At 37.8% G+C, this 12,280-nt stretch overlaps 1 protein-coding gene across 2 annotated transcripts in view; it reads left to right on the plus strand.

The window, feature by feature from the left end:
- The window catches only part of DOP1B (DOP1 leucine zipper like protein B), a 51,840-nt gene that overhangs the window by 11,845 nt on the left and 27,715 nt on the right, over positions 1-12,280 (plus strand). For both annotated transcript variants that reach the window (XM_055703354.1, XM_055703353.1), the window contains exons 3-12: positions 1,193-1,374; positions 1,468-1,638; positions 3,996-4,185; positions 5,040-5,138; positions 5,845-5,968; positions 6,550-6,650; positions 7,090-7,204; positions 9,696-9,816; positions 10,332-10,451; positions 11,042-11,147. In XM_055703354.1, coding sequence (XP_055559329.1) covers positions 1,193-1,374; positions 1,468-1,638; positions 3,996-4,185; positions 5,040-5,138; positions 5,845-5,968; positions 6,550-6,650; positions 7,090-7,204; positions 9,696-9,816; positions 10,332-10,451; positions 11,042-11,147 — 1,329 coding nt within the window. The remainder of the gene's footprint in view (positions 1-1,192; positions 1,375-1,467; positions 1,639-3,995; positions 4,186-5,039; positions 5,139-5,844; positions 5,969-6,549; positions 6,651-7,089; positions 7,205-9,695; positions 9,817-10,331; positions 10,452-11,041; positions 11,148-12,280) is intronic.

Consider the following 12,280-nt stretch of genomic DNA (forward strand, 5'->3'; position numbering starts at 1 on the left):
TTACCATTGTTACAAACTCTCAACCTTTTTCTTCTTGAGTAAATGTTACTAGAAGCTCTTTACTAAAGGGCAGCAAATGGGAGAAATAATGCAATAGCAGTCTCACAGATTCTAGCTTCTTACGCCCACCAACTGCAAAGTCGTAAGCAATAAATTGCACACACCTTTGAAAGATGATGGGTTTTATCTTTTCCTCTTATTACTGATGAGTGTATTCAGCATTCAAGTGAATGCCATGATTGTTGCAGAACTGTTCGGGGATTTTTCTTGGAAATGAGCAAGGAAGGATTAGTTCACTTGTCTGCTGCTTTTTCAAAACTTTTTTTCAGGCAGGATAGAAGAGCCTCAAGTTTGAAACAATTAGGTAGGATAAGACCATGACTTAACCTTTGGGAGAGTCAAGAATTTGCCTAATCCTGAAAACATCCCATGTGTCAATCTGCAGTGAAGCACCTGTTTGCCTTAGCAGACAATGTTCAAAGGCTAAAGGGCCCTTTACTTGCAACTTCTTTTTTTAATTGTCTCTGAATTGGAGAGCTGTACTTATTTACCCTGCTGAAATGCATGCATGGTTCAAGGAAAAGAGTAATCTCTCCAGAGAAAGGTCCTAAGTTTGTTTTTTCCAGAGACCTAGCCTGTCTGCAACTATTTCTTATGTGAAGATCTTTCATTTATATGTCAATACAGTGGGTGTAGTTAATAGAGCTTACTGAAAGAATTACAAATACCTTCTAAGATGTTATTGTCCCTTTTAATCATTCCTGCTTTGGTCAGAAGGTTTTTTTCTTTATATTTAAGCTATATGTGAAATGAAAATTTACGAGGAAAGATAGTTATTTAATTCTTACTTTATTCCCTGTCCTTAGAAGCTGAGATGCTATTCTTGTCAATTCCTTACTTCCCCTGGTGATAGGATAAGGGTTCCCTCTCCTGTCCTTTGACTTCCTTTTCCAGTCTCTAAGCAAAGTAAGACCAGTTCTAGATTTTTTAGTACTGATTTCATATGAAAACTCAACCACAGAATTCTGCTGTTTCAGTGTAACAAAATGCATTTATGACAGAAAACTCTTACATGCATTTAGTTCTCATTTGAATGCATTAACTACTGTGCTAGCAGGAAACCTTTGACATTCAGTCATATACATCATTCTTTACATTATAGCTATTTATTTTCATCTCCTTTCTTCCACAGGCTCTTCAGAGTAACCTGAAATATTCTCTATTGCCAAGACGGCTGATCATCAGTAAAAGATTATCTCAGTGTTTGCATCCAGCCCTACCTAGTGGAGTGCATTTAAAGGCGTTAGAAACCTATGAAATAATATTTAAAATTATTGGGACAAAATGGCTTGCCAAGGATTTATTCTTGTACAGGTAAACTTTTCTTTTAAAAGCATATACATTTCACAGTTTATTTTAATAACTATTTTTTTTAAATTCTTCTTTGTTTGTTTGTTTGTTTTAAAGCTCTGGTTTGTTTCCTCTGCTGGCAAATGCAGCAATGTCAGTGAGGCCTGTTCTCCTTGGTTTGTATGAGAAATACTTTCTTCCTCTCCAGAAGTCCCTCCTGCCTGGTCTTCAAGCCTTTGTAATTGGGCTGCTGCCAGGATTGGAAGAAGGATCAGAAATTTATGACAGGTGAGAACTAATACTAATTTAAAAGCAATATACAGTATTTTGCTTTTCTAGGGAATTCTCAAATTTCTGTCAGCTCTCTATATAGAAGGCTCGATAAAAGAGCTTCTGAGGGTGGAAGAATGGTGAGTCCCTGAAAGACGCAACAAATCTAAAGTAGAAAAAACCTTTCCCCTTTTGTTTTCATCTCGGGAAGAGAAGAAGAGAAAAGCAGAAAATGAAGGTTAAAAATAGATATGCTGAGAGAAAGGAACAAGACTCATTTATCAAAGCTCCTCTGAACTCCTAAATAATTGACTCCCCAAACCACTGTGCTGTCAATAAATTCTATTTAAACATTGTAACACAAGACAGCATCTGAATTCTTTCCAGTATTTCTATAGCAGATACTTACCCTCAGGTTCTGAAAACACAAGCAAGAGGCAACTTATTTGTGGGAAAAAGTATCTCTCTCACTCTTGGGTGCCCCTGGTAGTGATGACAGTGGCATTCAGTACAATAAAGTCAGGATGAGGAAGCATGCTGAGAAAAGCAGCTGAGCACCCATTTGTGTAGTGGTTTTACTTAAGTTACCAGAACTGTTTTGTAAGATCTTATAAGAACCAAACCACTGTAAGTTTCATCCAAATGTTTCTTTGCTTAAACAGTCACTAAATGTTACATCGGTAATGTACTTGCTTTTGTTTTGCTGATCTGGATGTGTTAGCTGTTCTCTCTGTGCTTTTTGAATCTTAAATAGCTGTGTGTACCCTTAAAAAGAAAAAAAGAGCAAGATATGCCAGGCCATGTAGATTATGTACATATAATAAGCAAAATATTTCTATGTCTAATGCTTCTTTTTAAAAACCAGTATTAAATTGAAGGCTCCTATCAATTGCTGGAGCAGCTAAGAGTAGATTGCATGTGTTCCCAACTTGGTGAGTAGCACTCAGTTGCCAATTCCAGAACATCAGATCTATGGACAAGTAAATACCTCTTCACACATCTGCTGGAGAAACAGAATTTTAGTACGTGCCGTTTGTCAGGCTGTATAATTTTCTCTTTCCTACAGCACTAGTTGACAAGGACTTGGGGGAGAAGGGGGTTCCCTTGGAACTAAATCTCTTGTCTGCCTGAAGCCTTTTTAGGAAGACTGAACTTTGAAACTAAATTTGAAGTAGTGAACTTCCAAAATCCAACTTCTGTTTATGTGCCTTTTTCCTCTATTCTTGATGGCGTTGTTTTCCTCTTTGCCTTGAACAAACAGGATCACAGAGAAGAATTGACCATATATTTCACTGTGAAAGATTTATGCCAAAATTAACATTACTTTGTGAAATGTAAAAATTACATGAGAAAGTCATTCTTTAGTTTACTTATTGTAATAATCCTGGTGCAAGAAAGATAGACCAAGATATCTTGCTGGAAGGTGTGTTAGAATAATTTTAAATTCAGCTTCATGAGAGACTTTCCACTGAATGTTTTCAGAATCTTCAACATTGAAGACTAACACTGATACCTTCCCTGCTGTTCCTGAACTTGACAGAAGTACTAGCTTGGGTCATGCTTCAGCCTAGACATTATGTTCTTAAACACACATATGCATGAATTTGTGTGCGTGCACACACACTGGAAAAGGAAAAAATGGCTTGAGGGCTACTTTATCTGACTGGGGGTGAGGGGGAGGTCCCCTCTTCTGTGTTGGACTCTTTTCTGTACATTCCTCACACGAGGATTTAATTGCTACATTATAGTAAAATACTGGAGTACTGACCAAGTTGCCATAGCAGAGAATGTGCTGTCAGTCATAAGACCTCCAACGTGACTGCCTTTAAACCAATTTCAGTGTACCAGTACCAGTCCTCTGTGCAATAACTGTCAGCATGTTATTTTATCTCATGTTTTTTCTTCATTCAGTGACTTACAAATTGAGCCCATTGATTTATAATTGCAAGGACAAATATGTAGGATATCTTCCAGTTCACAGACTAATAAAACTGGCTTTCAGAGTGTAGCATCAGCTTAAACTATTTCCAGTTCAGCATTGCACACCTCTCGCCATAAATATTTTGCAATCAGAGCTACTGCAGTAATTGTTCAAAGCTTAATGTTTACAGATAATTACTGGAGAAGTTTCCAAAGTATGCACAGAAACTTTGTTTCAGTGAGTGTGTACAACGACAAAGGATTGGGTGCTTTTTTTATTGTTTTCATACAATCAGATGCAGTCATCTTCACATGAAAAGGGCAATACTGATAATACAAAGATGAGGAAATCAAATTATGTCAACTACAGTGCTAATTCTGTGTATGCCTTTTTATGGTACAAAACTGAACTAACAAAAATCTGTTTTTCTCACGTCAACTATGTTTCCATACAGAACAGATGCTCTGCTTGTGAAGCTCTCCTTACTGATGGGCCAAGAAGTGTTCTATGGAGCACTCTGGGGCAGTGTATTGGTCAGCCCATCCATTAGGCTACCAGCTTCTCTTTTTGTTGTCAGTCATATCAACAGAGAGCTGTCTGGAAAACAGCAGAAGTACATGCTTGGCACAGATTATAAGCTCACGGTAAGTTCATGACACTCCTCATAGAACAGTTTTATTTACCGTAATACCAGCCTAGTAGCAAACTGTGCCTTCTCTGTATTAGAGTGACATGCTCTTAAAAATGTTTTGGAGAGAGAGAAAGAGAAGCTGAAAAGTCCACACTGGAATTGCTTAATGTGGTTACTTCATGGGAGCATCTTACCTGAAATATAGCAGAGAACCTCCTATACAGATTTTGGTTAGCCTGCAGAATGCAAGGCTTTCGAAGCTTCTGCAGTTTTTGGTAATTGGTACTGCATACAGCCTTAAAAGACTGACTGTATCAAATCAGAAGATAAATCTGGCATCTTTGGTCTACTTGTTCTGAATTGTCATTTAAGGTTGAAGACTAGCTTTTCAATAATACAGTACATACAATGTTTAATGTGGATTTCTCAAAGTGTGTTCTGTTTTGGAAGACAATTCTGAAATTTAGTATCTTTTTTCAGTAAAATGGAAATCTTCAGTAGGTAGTAATTTATGTTAAATTGAGTGAAGAATAACTAATGCTAGTTGGAATGCTTTAGTGCCAGCATTTTGTGAGGCTTCACATTCTGCCTGATGGCTACTGATGCCACACTATGACATTCTGTATCATTACAAAGCCAACAATCATTGTAGCAAAGTGTTAACAATTCTTTTAACAGCATTCCACAAAACTGTTTTTTAACTCATGTTGGGGGCAGAGTTAAATGGCTGGGTAATTATCCTCTTATTTTTAAGGTTCAGATATAACCAATTTGCTTTCTTTCCTTCTTGTGATTATTAATAGTGATTGTAGTTTAAATGTTATCATGACATAAAACACCACTGTGTTTTTTCTTTTCCTTCTACAGATAAAGTCTTTGTGTGTATCAGTATTGGATTCAAATGTCCTTGTGCAAAGAAACACTCTAGAAGCGATTCTCTTCTTCTTCCCGTTTTATACAGCTTTGGTAACAAGATTACTTTGGTGTTGTGGCATGCACGCTTTGTGTGGGAAGGTGTCTTCTGTGAAACCAATCCAGCTCCTACCTCTGTTATTGCCAAATGTCTGAATTTTGTGCCTTCGAAATCAATGAACAGGTTTTGCAGTTTGTTTTCCCCCCATCAGTTTTAATAGTAGAGGAGACTGCTGCTTCTCAGACTCCTTACAGCTTCAAATGAAGACATGCTTTTGCAGTGAATATTGCATGATATTTGGAATGGGCTTAAATTCAGGCCTGAGAAACTGCATATGGAAAAAACTCACGCTCCTTTTTCAAGTAGGATTTCAGCGTTTGGAACTGTCTGCACTAAACAAAGATACTGCTTTTAAAGACTAGGAGAGAAAATGTTGCTTGAAATGGGTTGTTTCCCATCCTCTTCTAACTTACCTAGTATTATAGTCAGTATTTTGAAAGCAGCAAGAAATTTTAAGTCTTAAGGCATAGCATAATGAAGTCTTTAATATTTTTAGCTTAACTGAAATACAGAAATTATCACAATTGTGTCAGATGGCCTTTCTTGAGATTTTTAATATACAGAATATTTTGTTGTTGATACTTTGCTGTCTTTTTTTCCAAAACATTAATATTACCAGTTAAAAAAACCAACCTTCATTACCAATTTGACTTGTTTCAGTGTTCATAAACAGCTAAAGTATGTTTGTTTTTATCCTAGGACTGCAACGAAAGCACTATTCTATTGCGCAGGACTGATTTAGTCTGCATTCTGTCAGCAGCTACACAGACATTGTTGAGAAGAGACATGTCACTCAATAGAAGATTATACGCATGGTTGCTCGGTACTGTACAATATACAGTGATATTCAATATTCTGAATACCTAAGGGGGAAAAAAAATTCATCTCACTGTTCTGAATTACAGGGTATCTGACGAGTTATTTCTAGTCCCATCTACAGTTCATTCTGAAGTGGTTCAGTGGACTGAAAGGAGTGGAGTGCTATTTTAACCTTGCCCTCTGGAAGTAATAGTCTCTTTTTTTCCCACGTGGCCTTAGTTGTGAAGGAGGGGCTATAAGAAGCTATAGCTTCTCCCCATCTTTCTCCTTTTAACGGCATAAGAGGAGGCTAAAAGTGATGGGGCAAGAGCTGCAGCCATGGAGTTGCATGATGGCTGCCTTTGCTGACCCCATGTCTGGATCTGACCTGAGTTTTGATTTATGTTCAGTATAGCATATCTTGATGCCTCAAAGTGTGATATGTGGGCCGTTCTTGGGCAGTATGTGATTTAGTTTCAAGCAAAGTGTTGAAATAACAAAGGTTAAAAATGCAGTGTAATTTAGATGTTTGTATAAATGACATATGTGTAGTGTTCTGTACTGTGGTGTTTCTCAGTACACCTAGTGCCTCTGTTTATCTTGTAGGCTCTGATATTAAAGGTGGTACTTTTGCTCCAGACTCAACAACTTCTGAAGACCGTGCTATTTATTTCTTTGGAAAATATTCTAAAGATCTTTTGGTTGAGGTGGGTGTTCATTGTATACGGATGTATCTAGGATCCTTTCAAATGTTAGCGCAAACTGCATCTAGAATTGTTCACTGTGCCGCTTGGCTTGTCCTTCACCTTTTGTCTCTGAAGATAGCATCCTTTTGGTGGTTATATTTTCATCTATCTGAATGCCTGCTGTGCTGTATTTTACCCAATATTGTATGTGCTTACAATGCAAATAGAATCTAGTGAAAGCACCTTTGATGAACTACGTGAATTATTTAAAAATGCTTCTCTAAATAAGAACAGCTCTTGAGTACAGACGGTGATGTCATTGATTTGTCTACTCTGTATGGAAAGCTGAAGTACAATTTTAGTCAGTACTAAACAAAATCAAATTTAGAAATACTGCAAGTCTTAATAAAATGGCAATCTGTCATCTTCACATAACATTTTGGTGTTTTCTTTTTACTAGAGTTTGATTGGAATTTTACATCAGAAGTGCCCAGAGTCTGATACAGAGGAACAACATCAAGCTTATTTGAAACCCTTCCGCATCCTAATCAGTCTCCTTGACAAACCTGAAATAGGTACTATTGCTTGTCATTTCTGTTACGACTGCTAATGGCTGTTACAACTTGGTGTTCATTGCCTTTGACAGTAGGACTCAAGACAACACCCTGCACAATTGTTCCTAATTCTGAATGTGTGTGCATTGCGTATTAGCGTGCGGCTGGCTGTGTTCCTTGCCTCGGACCTGGTTCAGAATGGTCCTCTGGAGCAAGCACCCTCTCCAAGTTATCTCTGGTTCTTCTGCAGAGCACTCCACTTGGTAGCATGGATGTATGCTAGTGAGGATAATGCTTTTCTGTGCCTGGAACTACGATCTGAGGGTTACATAAAAAGAACCACTTCTGCCCTAGTCTTGATGTTTTGCTCAGTTTGTTCCTTGGAGCTTATTTGCTAAAACAGTTAGGCCTCTTTCTGTTCTGTCTTATGAAGTGGCTTCTATCTGGAAAACCACTGGTACTACTCTTGCCTCGATGTTTCCAGGGCTTGGTTGTATTTGCAGGCCTTTCTACACACTTGCACCAGACTGTCATGATGGTGTTGCTTTCCCAGACGCTCTGGTCCCATGGGCACGTAGCCTATGGTGGCACTGCTGCCAAAGTGGGAAGTACCGCTTCCCTGCAGTTTCTTCAGCTGGAAATAACCTGTTAGGAGTGTGGGGAGGCAGGGGTGCCTCTGTCAGTAGCACTGCTGGCTTGTGCTGGCCTGATGCTGCTCTGGGAGCTATAGTTTGAGACTTGACTGAGCTGTGACGTATTTCTCCTCTTCCCTGTCCCATGTCTGTCCTGTTGTGTACATGACTTTGCCAGCACCAGAAGGGTGAGGCTCTGCCGGCTCTTATTTTAAAGGGGAAGTTCTACTTTCTGCATCAAAAAACTAAGCCAAAGTGACTTGACAGAATTTTAGGATTTAATAGTATTCTGTGAGAACCATGTATGTACAGATACGTCTTTGAAATTATATTTTGTGTATCTGGCAGTTATGAGAAGCCTATGGACTGGTTAACTGGGCAATAGAGTCTTAGTGACTGACTGTATCCGGGAGTGTTGTTTTAGGTGTTATCCTGGGTAAGAGAGTAATATTATCGTTGACTAAGCCTGTAGACTTAGAAGAAAACTCATGTACTGAGGCTAAATGCTTGAGTGGCAGTTTGCTTTACAGGCTCCTGTTTCTGGTAAGCTTATCCTCTTTCATGGGTCAGGGAAGTCCTTTTAAGCGCATTTCCTGTTAAAGAATTGTCAAAGCACTGCCAGGAAAAAATGAGGATTCTGTATTGCTTATCTAACAAATGAACGCTACTTTGGTAGGAGCAGTTGTTAGTCTGTTTATAAGACAGTGATGCTAATGTTTCCTTCTGCTGGTTTTAGCTGGTTTCTGGTGGCTCTTTAAAAAAGTCCATTGCGATTAAAGCCTCTTATATAAAGCATTTTTATTTCTTGACACAAATGCTGAAGAAGAGAATAAGGTTGTTACACTATAAATGTATTGATTAATCTAATTTAGCAAGTAGATGACAGATACTACCCTTTTGTATGTTTTATTTGGCTGACAATCAGTGCTAAACTGAACTACAGATAAGGGTTATTTAGCTGAACTGCATTATACAGTGTAATCTTTCTGTTCCAGTCAGCACACAAAATACAACTTCTTGAGCCTTAAGCCAACGTGACTTTTACTTCATTTTGAAGTGGATTTAGCAATGCAACTATATTTTTAATTAAAGGTAGCAAACTAAAACATAACAAGAGTCTTTGACCTTTTCTGCTACTCTTAGTAATTTTAACTTTTTTCTTTTTTAGAAGCACTCATTGGAATGCTTTATACACTACTTTTTTTTAACGGTTCCATGTTTAGAGTATTGTAATTATTTGTTCACCTCCTCTATAGACAATTTCAGGTAAAACAAAAAAGTGCTGACCCTTGAAAACTGGGTGCGGTTGTCAGCACACACCTAACTTATACTACCTTCTTAAAACTGTTTATAAATATGCATTTTTTTATGTATTTAGGCCTTTGAACTTCCTCAATTTGCTGATTTTTCCGATTTCTGTCCCTCAAGATTTAATTAAGGCTACTATGTTAAACGTGTGTTGTGAAACCTGCTTGTTTTCCTTATGGATACAGACAGGGATTATTTTCGGCATGTGAACTGCAGATTCATGGTTATGATTATGCCTACTTGTAAGTGATTGCAGTGTGGGTGCCTAACTGCAGTGACTTAAGTGTAATGTAGAACCAGGCTTTCCAAGTACCAGTTTTAAAAGTTCCTAAAAGGAACAGGTGGTATTTAACTAGAATTAAAACAAACCCAAATATTTAACTACATATTTAATTTTATTTTAACTGGAAAATCTGACATTTTAAAAAGCCACATAAGCATTTTCTTCCTACTTAGGTGATTGTGTTTTTTTAGTCTAGCTAGCCCTAATTTAAGTCAATACAAGTTTGTAACTGAGCCACCTAGCAATTGCTTCAGTGCAACTAATGGATTCTTTTCTCCTTCAATTGCAGGGCCACAGGTTGTTGGTGATCTATTCCTTGAAGTTATTAGAGCCTTTTATTCCTATTGCAAAGATGCACTTGGTTCTGATCTCAAACTCAGCTACAATCAAAGTGGCAACATACTTGCAAGGTATAGTTACCATTTTTTGAGTATGAACTGAAGCTGTATCATTTATATTAAGTTAGGTTATTAAAATCTAACCAATTTAAGGAATGTTAGGTTTTTAACCAAGTGACCTTCTGTAGAGAAGATGAGATATTCCTATGACTTAACTTTTTCCCTGCACATGTTTGAATTCTTTTTGATCAGCAGAGCAGAAAATGAAGTACACTGCATATGATTGGTGTTGATTAAATCCAGTTATATTGGCCAATCAGTCTGGTGACAGAACTCTTAGCCTTTTGATTTGCAAAGCTCAAGGTTTGATTTCTTTCATCTAGGAGAAAGATGCTCAGACTGTAGTTATTCCAGAACAGCTTAGCCCTTGATTTAAAACAATCAATGTCTTTTATCTTGTAGAGAAATGGGGGAAAATATTTTAGAATGCATCGGCTAATACTGTGGTGTGCATGCTCTTAAAATCTTCACTGACGTCTGGTTTGGGTTTTTTCCCCTGCGTTTTTTTTTTTTTTTCTTTCACACAGTGCAATCAAAGAGAACAAGAATGCTTCGGAAATTGTCAAAACAGTCAACTTATTAATCACATCCTTAAGCACGGATTTCCTTTGGGATTACATGACCAAATGTTTTGAAGATTGTTTCAGGTGTTTATGTTGTTAAACAATAGTGCCCCTCTTAAAAATGCCACTTAAGAGGTATCTGCGTAAGATAATAATGTTTACTGAAGCATTTTAATTCTAGAAGGAACATAGCACATGCTAGAATCAGACAGATATTTATGTTGCATCCTAAAATAATTCAAGACTGCAAACAGGTAAACAATTAGATGGAAACTTGCAACCTGAGAAGAAAAGAAATTGCTTTCAAAATGACAGCTGAAGGAGGAAGAGGTGTGGGAGGGGAGGTGAAGAGGTCTTCCTTGGAAGAACAAGTGTTTTTTGAAGAAAACTAAAGATATCTATCTTTTTATCTCTTTCTAAATATAAGAGAGTAGTAAGATTGTGTATAGAGATTCAGTCTGAAAAGTAGAAGCACTTTAGCATCTGACATACAAGCTACAGTTTAGGTGGTTTTGACAGAATATTTTGTCCTGCTGTATTAGAAGTCTCATTTTACTCTGCTTCAGAAAACCTAGCTGTTCAGTATTTTGTGGTGGGTTTGATGAAGGTTTTTTATTGTAACAAGAATTTTGACACTAAAAAAAGCTTACATAATAATGTTTCTCTCAATTCAGAAATAAATCCACACAGATGATGTATCCTCTTGAAAATATTAGCACTCCTCCCACAATTTCAGAGCTCTGCACACTGTTGGTGTTTCTTCTTGATGTGATTCCTTTGGTAAGGCAACCTGAAGTTAACTGCTTTGAAGTTTTAATAAACTTAAAATAAAATAATCTGTATTGTGGTTACCTTAAATGAAAATAGGCAAATTGGCATACATGTGCATATGCATACTGTATTCTGTATAGTATAGTTTTATGTGCTGACTTCATATATGGCTACCCATGCTATTGCCTAGCAAAATAGAAATTGTTTGCATTTTAAAATATGGTGATTCTAATCAAAGGAATGAAAAAGTGTACATTTTGCTTCTTAGGTATTGTGTTAAGAGTCTGATGGGTGGCTGGTGGGGGGAGACAGCCTTCCCATTGAGTCACAAGGTTCGGAAAAGATCCCCTTGCTTTCTAAACACCTTCTCAGAGAGGGGTCTAGGTGCAGCTAGATCCAATCCTTGTCTCAGACTTGGTCAGCAACTTTAAGTCTAAAGGATTATTTGCACAGCCACTCATCGGTGTCAACATTTACCTGTCAGAGCACAGTTTAAGGACTTTCACTGAAACAGTTTCACAAAGCTGAAAGAATAGATGTTATATCCGTCACCTTAATAAATCAAGTTCAGAATCACCGTTGATAAATGCACTTACTGCAAAAATTGAGCTTAAGAGTTCAGTGCTTTTGTTAAGAATATTGTCCTAGGTAACGTCCAATGTAGTCGGAGGCACAAATCTTACCAAAGAGGTGTCCCTGATTGGGGAGGTGAGAGATACAGGCCCCTTGACCCATCCAGTAGTTGGAGATTTTGTCCTCAAAAATAAAAAACCCCAAACAAACAACAAAAAAAACGGATTCTAAAATCCCAGATTTATACTCATGGTGAGGTGGGGCTGAGTCAGTTATTGTGTGCCAGTTTGTTCTTAACGAGGTATCAAATCTGGAATGTCAGTGGGCCCTGTGATGGTTCAGCACAGAGCAGGGAGGATTTGGTACAGGTACAGTGATTTACGGTACAGACTCACAGTAACAGATGTGTGGGTGTCTTCCTGGACTTCACTGATGCAACACCAGGCTGTGAGGCCCCTGCCTCACCTCGTGCATCATTTGGTTTTCTTGTTAGACAGCATTAGTTATCTGTTATCTGTTTTGTGAGATATGTGTGCTGCTCAAGTCAAACTCCCAAATCCACTTTGAGC

The sequence above is a fragment of the Falco cherrug genome, chromosome 2, assembly GCF_023634085.1.
Source record: "Falco cherrug isolate bFalChe1 chromosome 2, bFalChe1.pri, whole genome shotgun sequence".
Taxonomy (NCBI): domain Eukaryota; kingdom Metazoa; phylum Chordata; class Aves; order Falconiformes; family Falconidae; genus Falco; species Falco cherrug.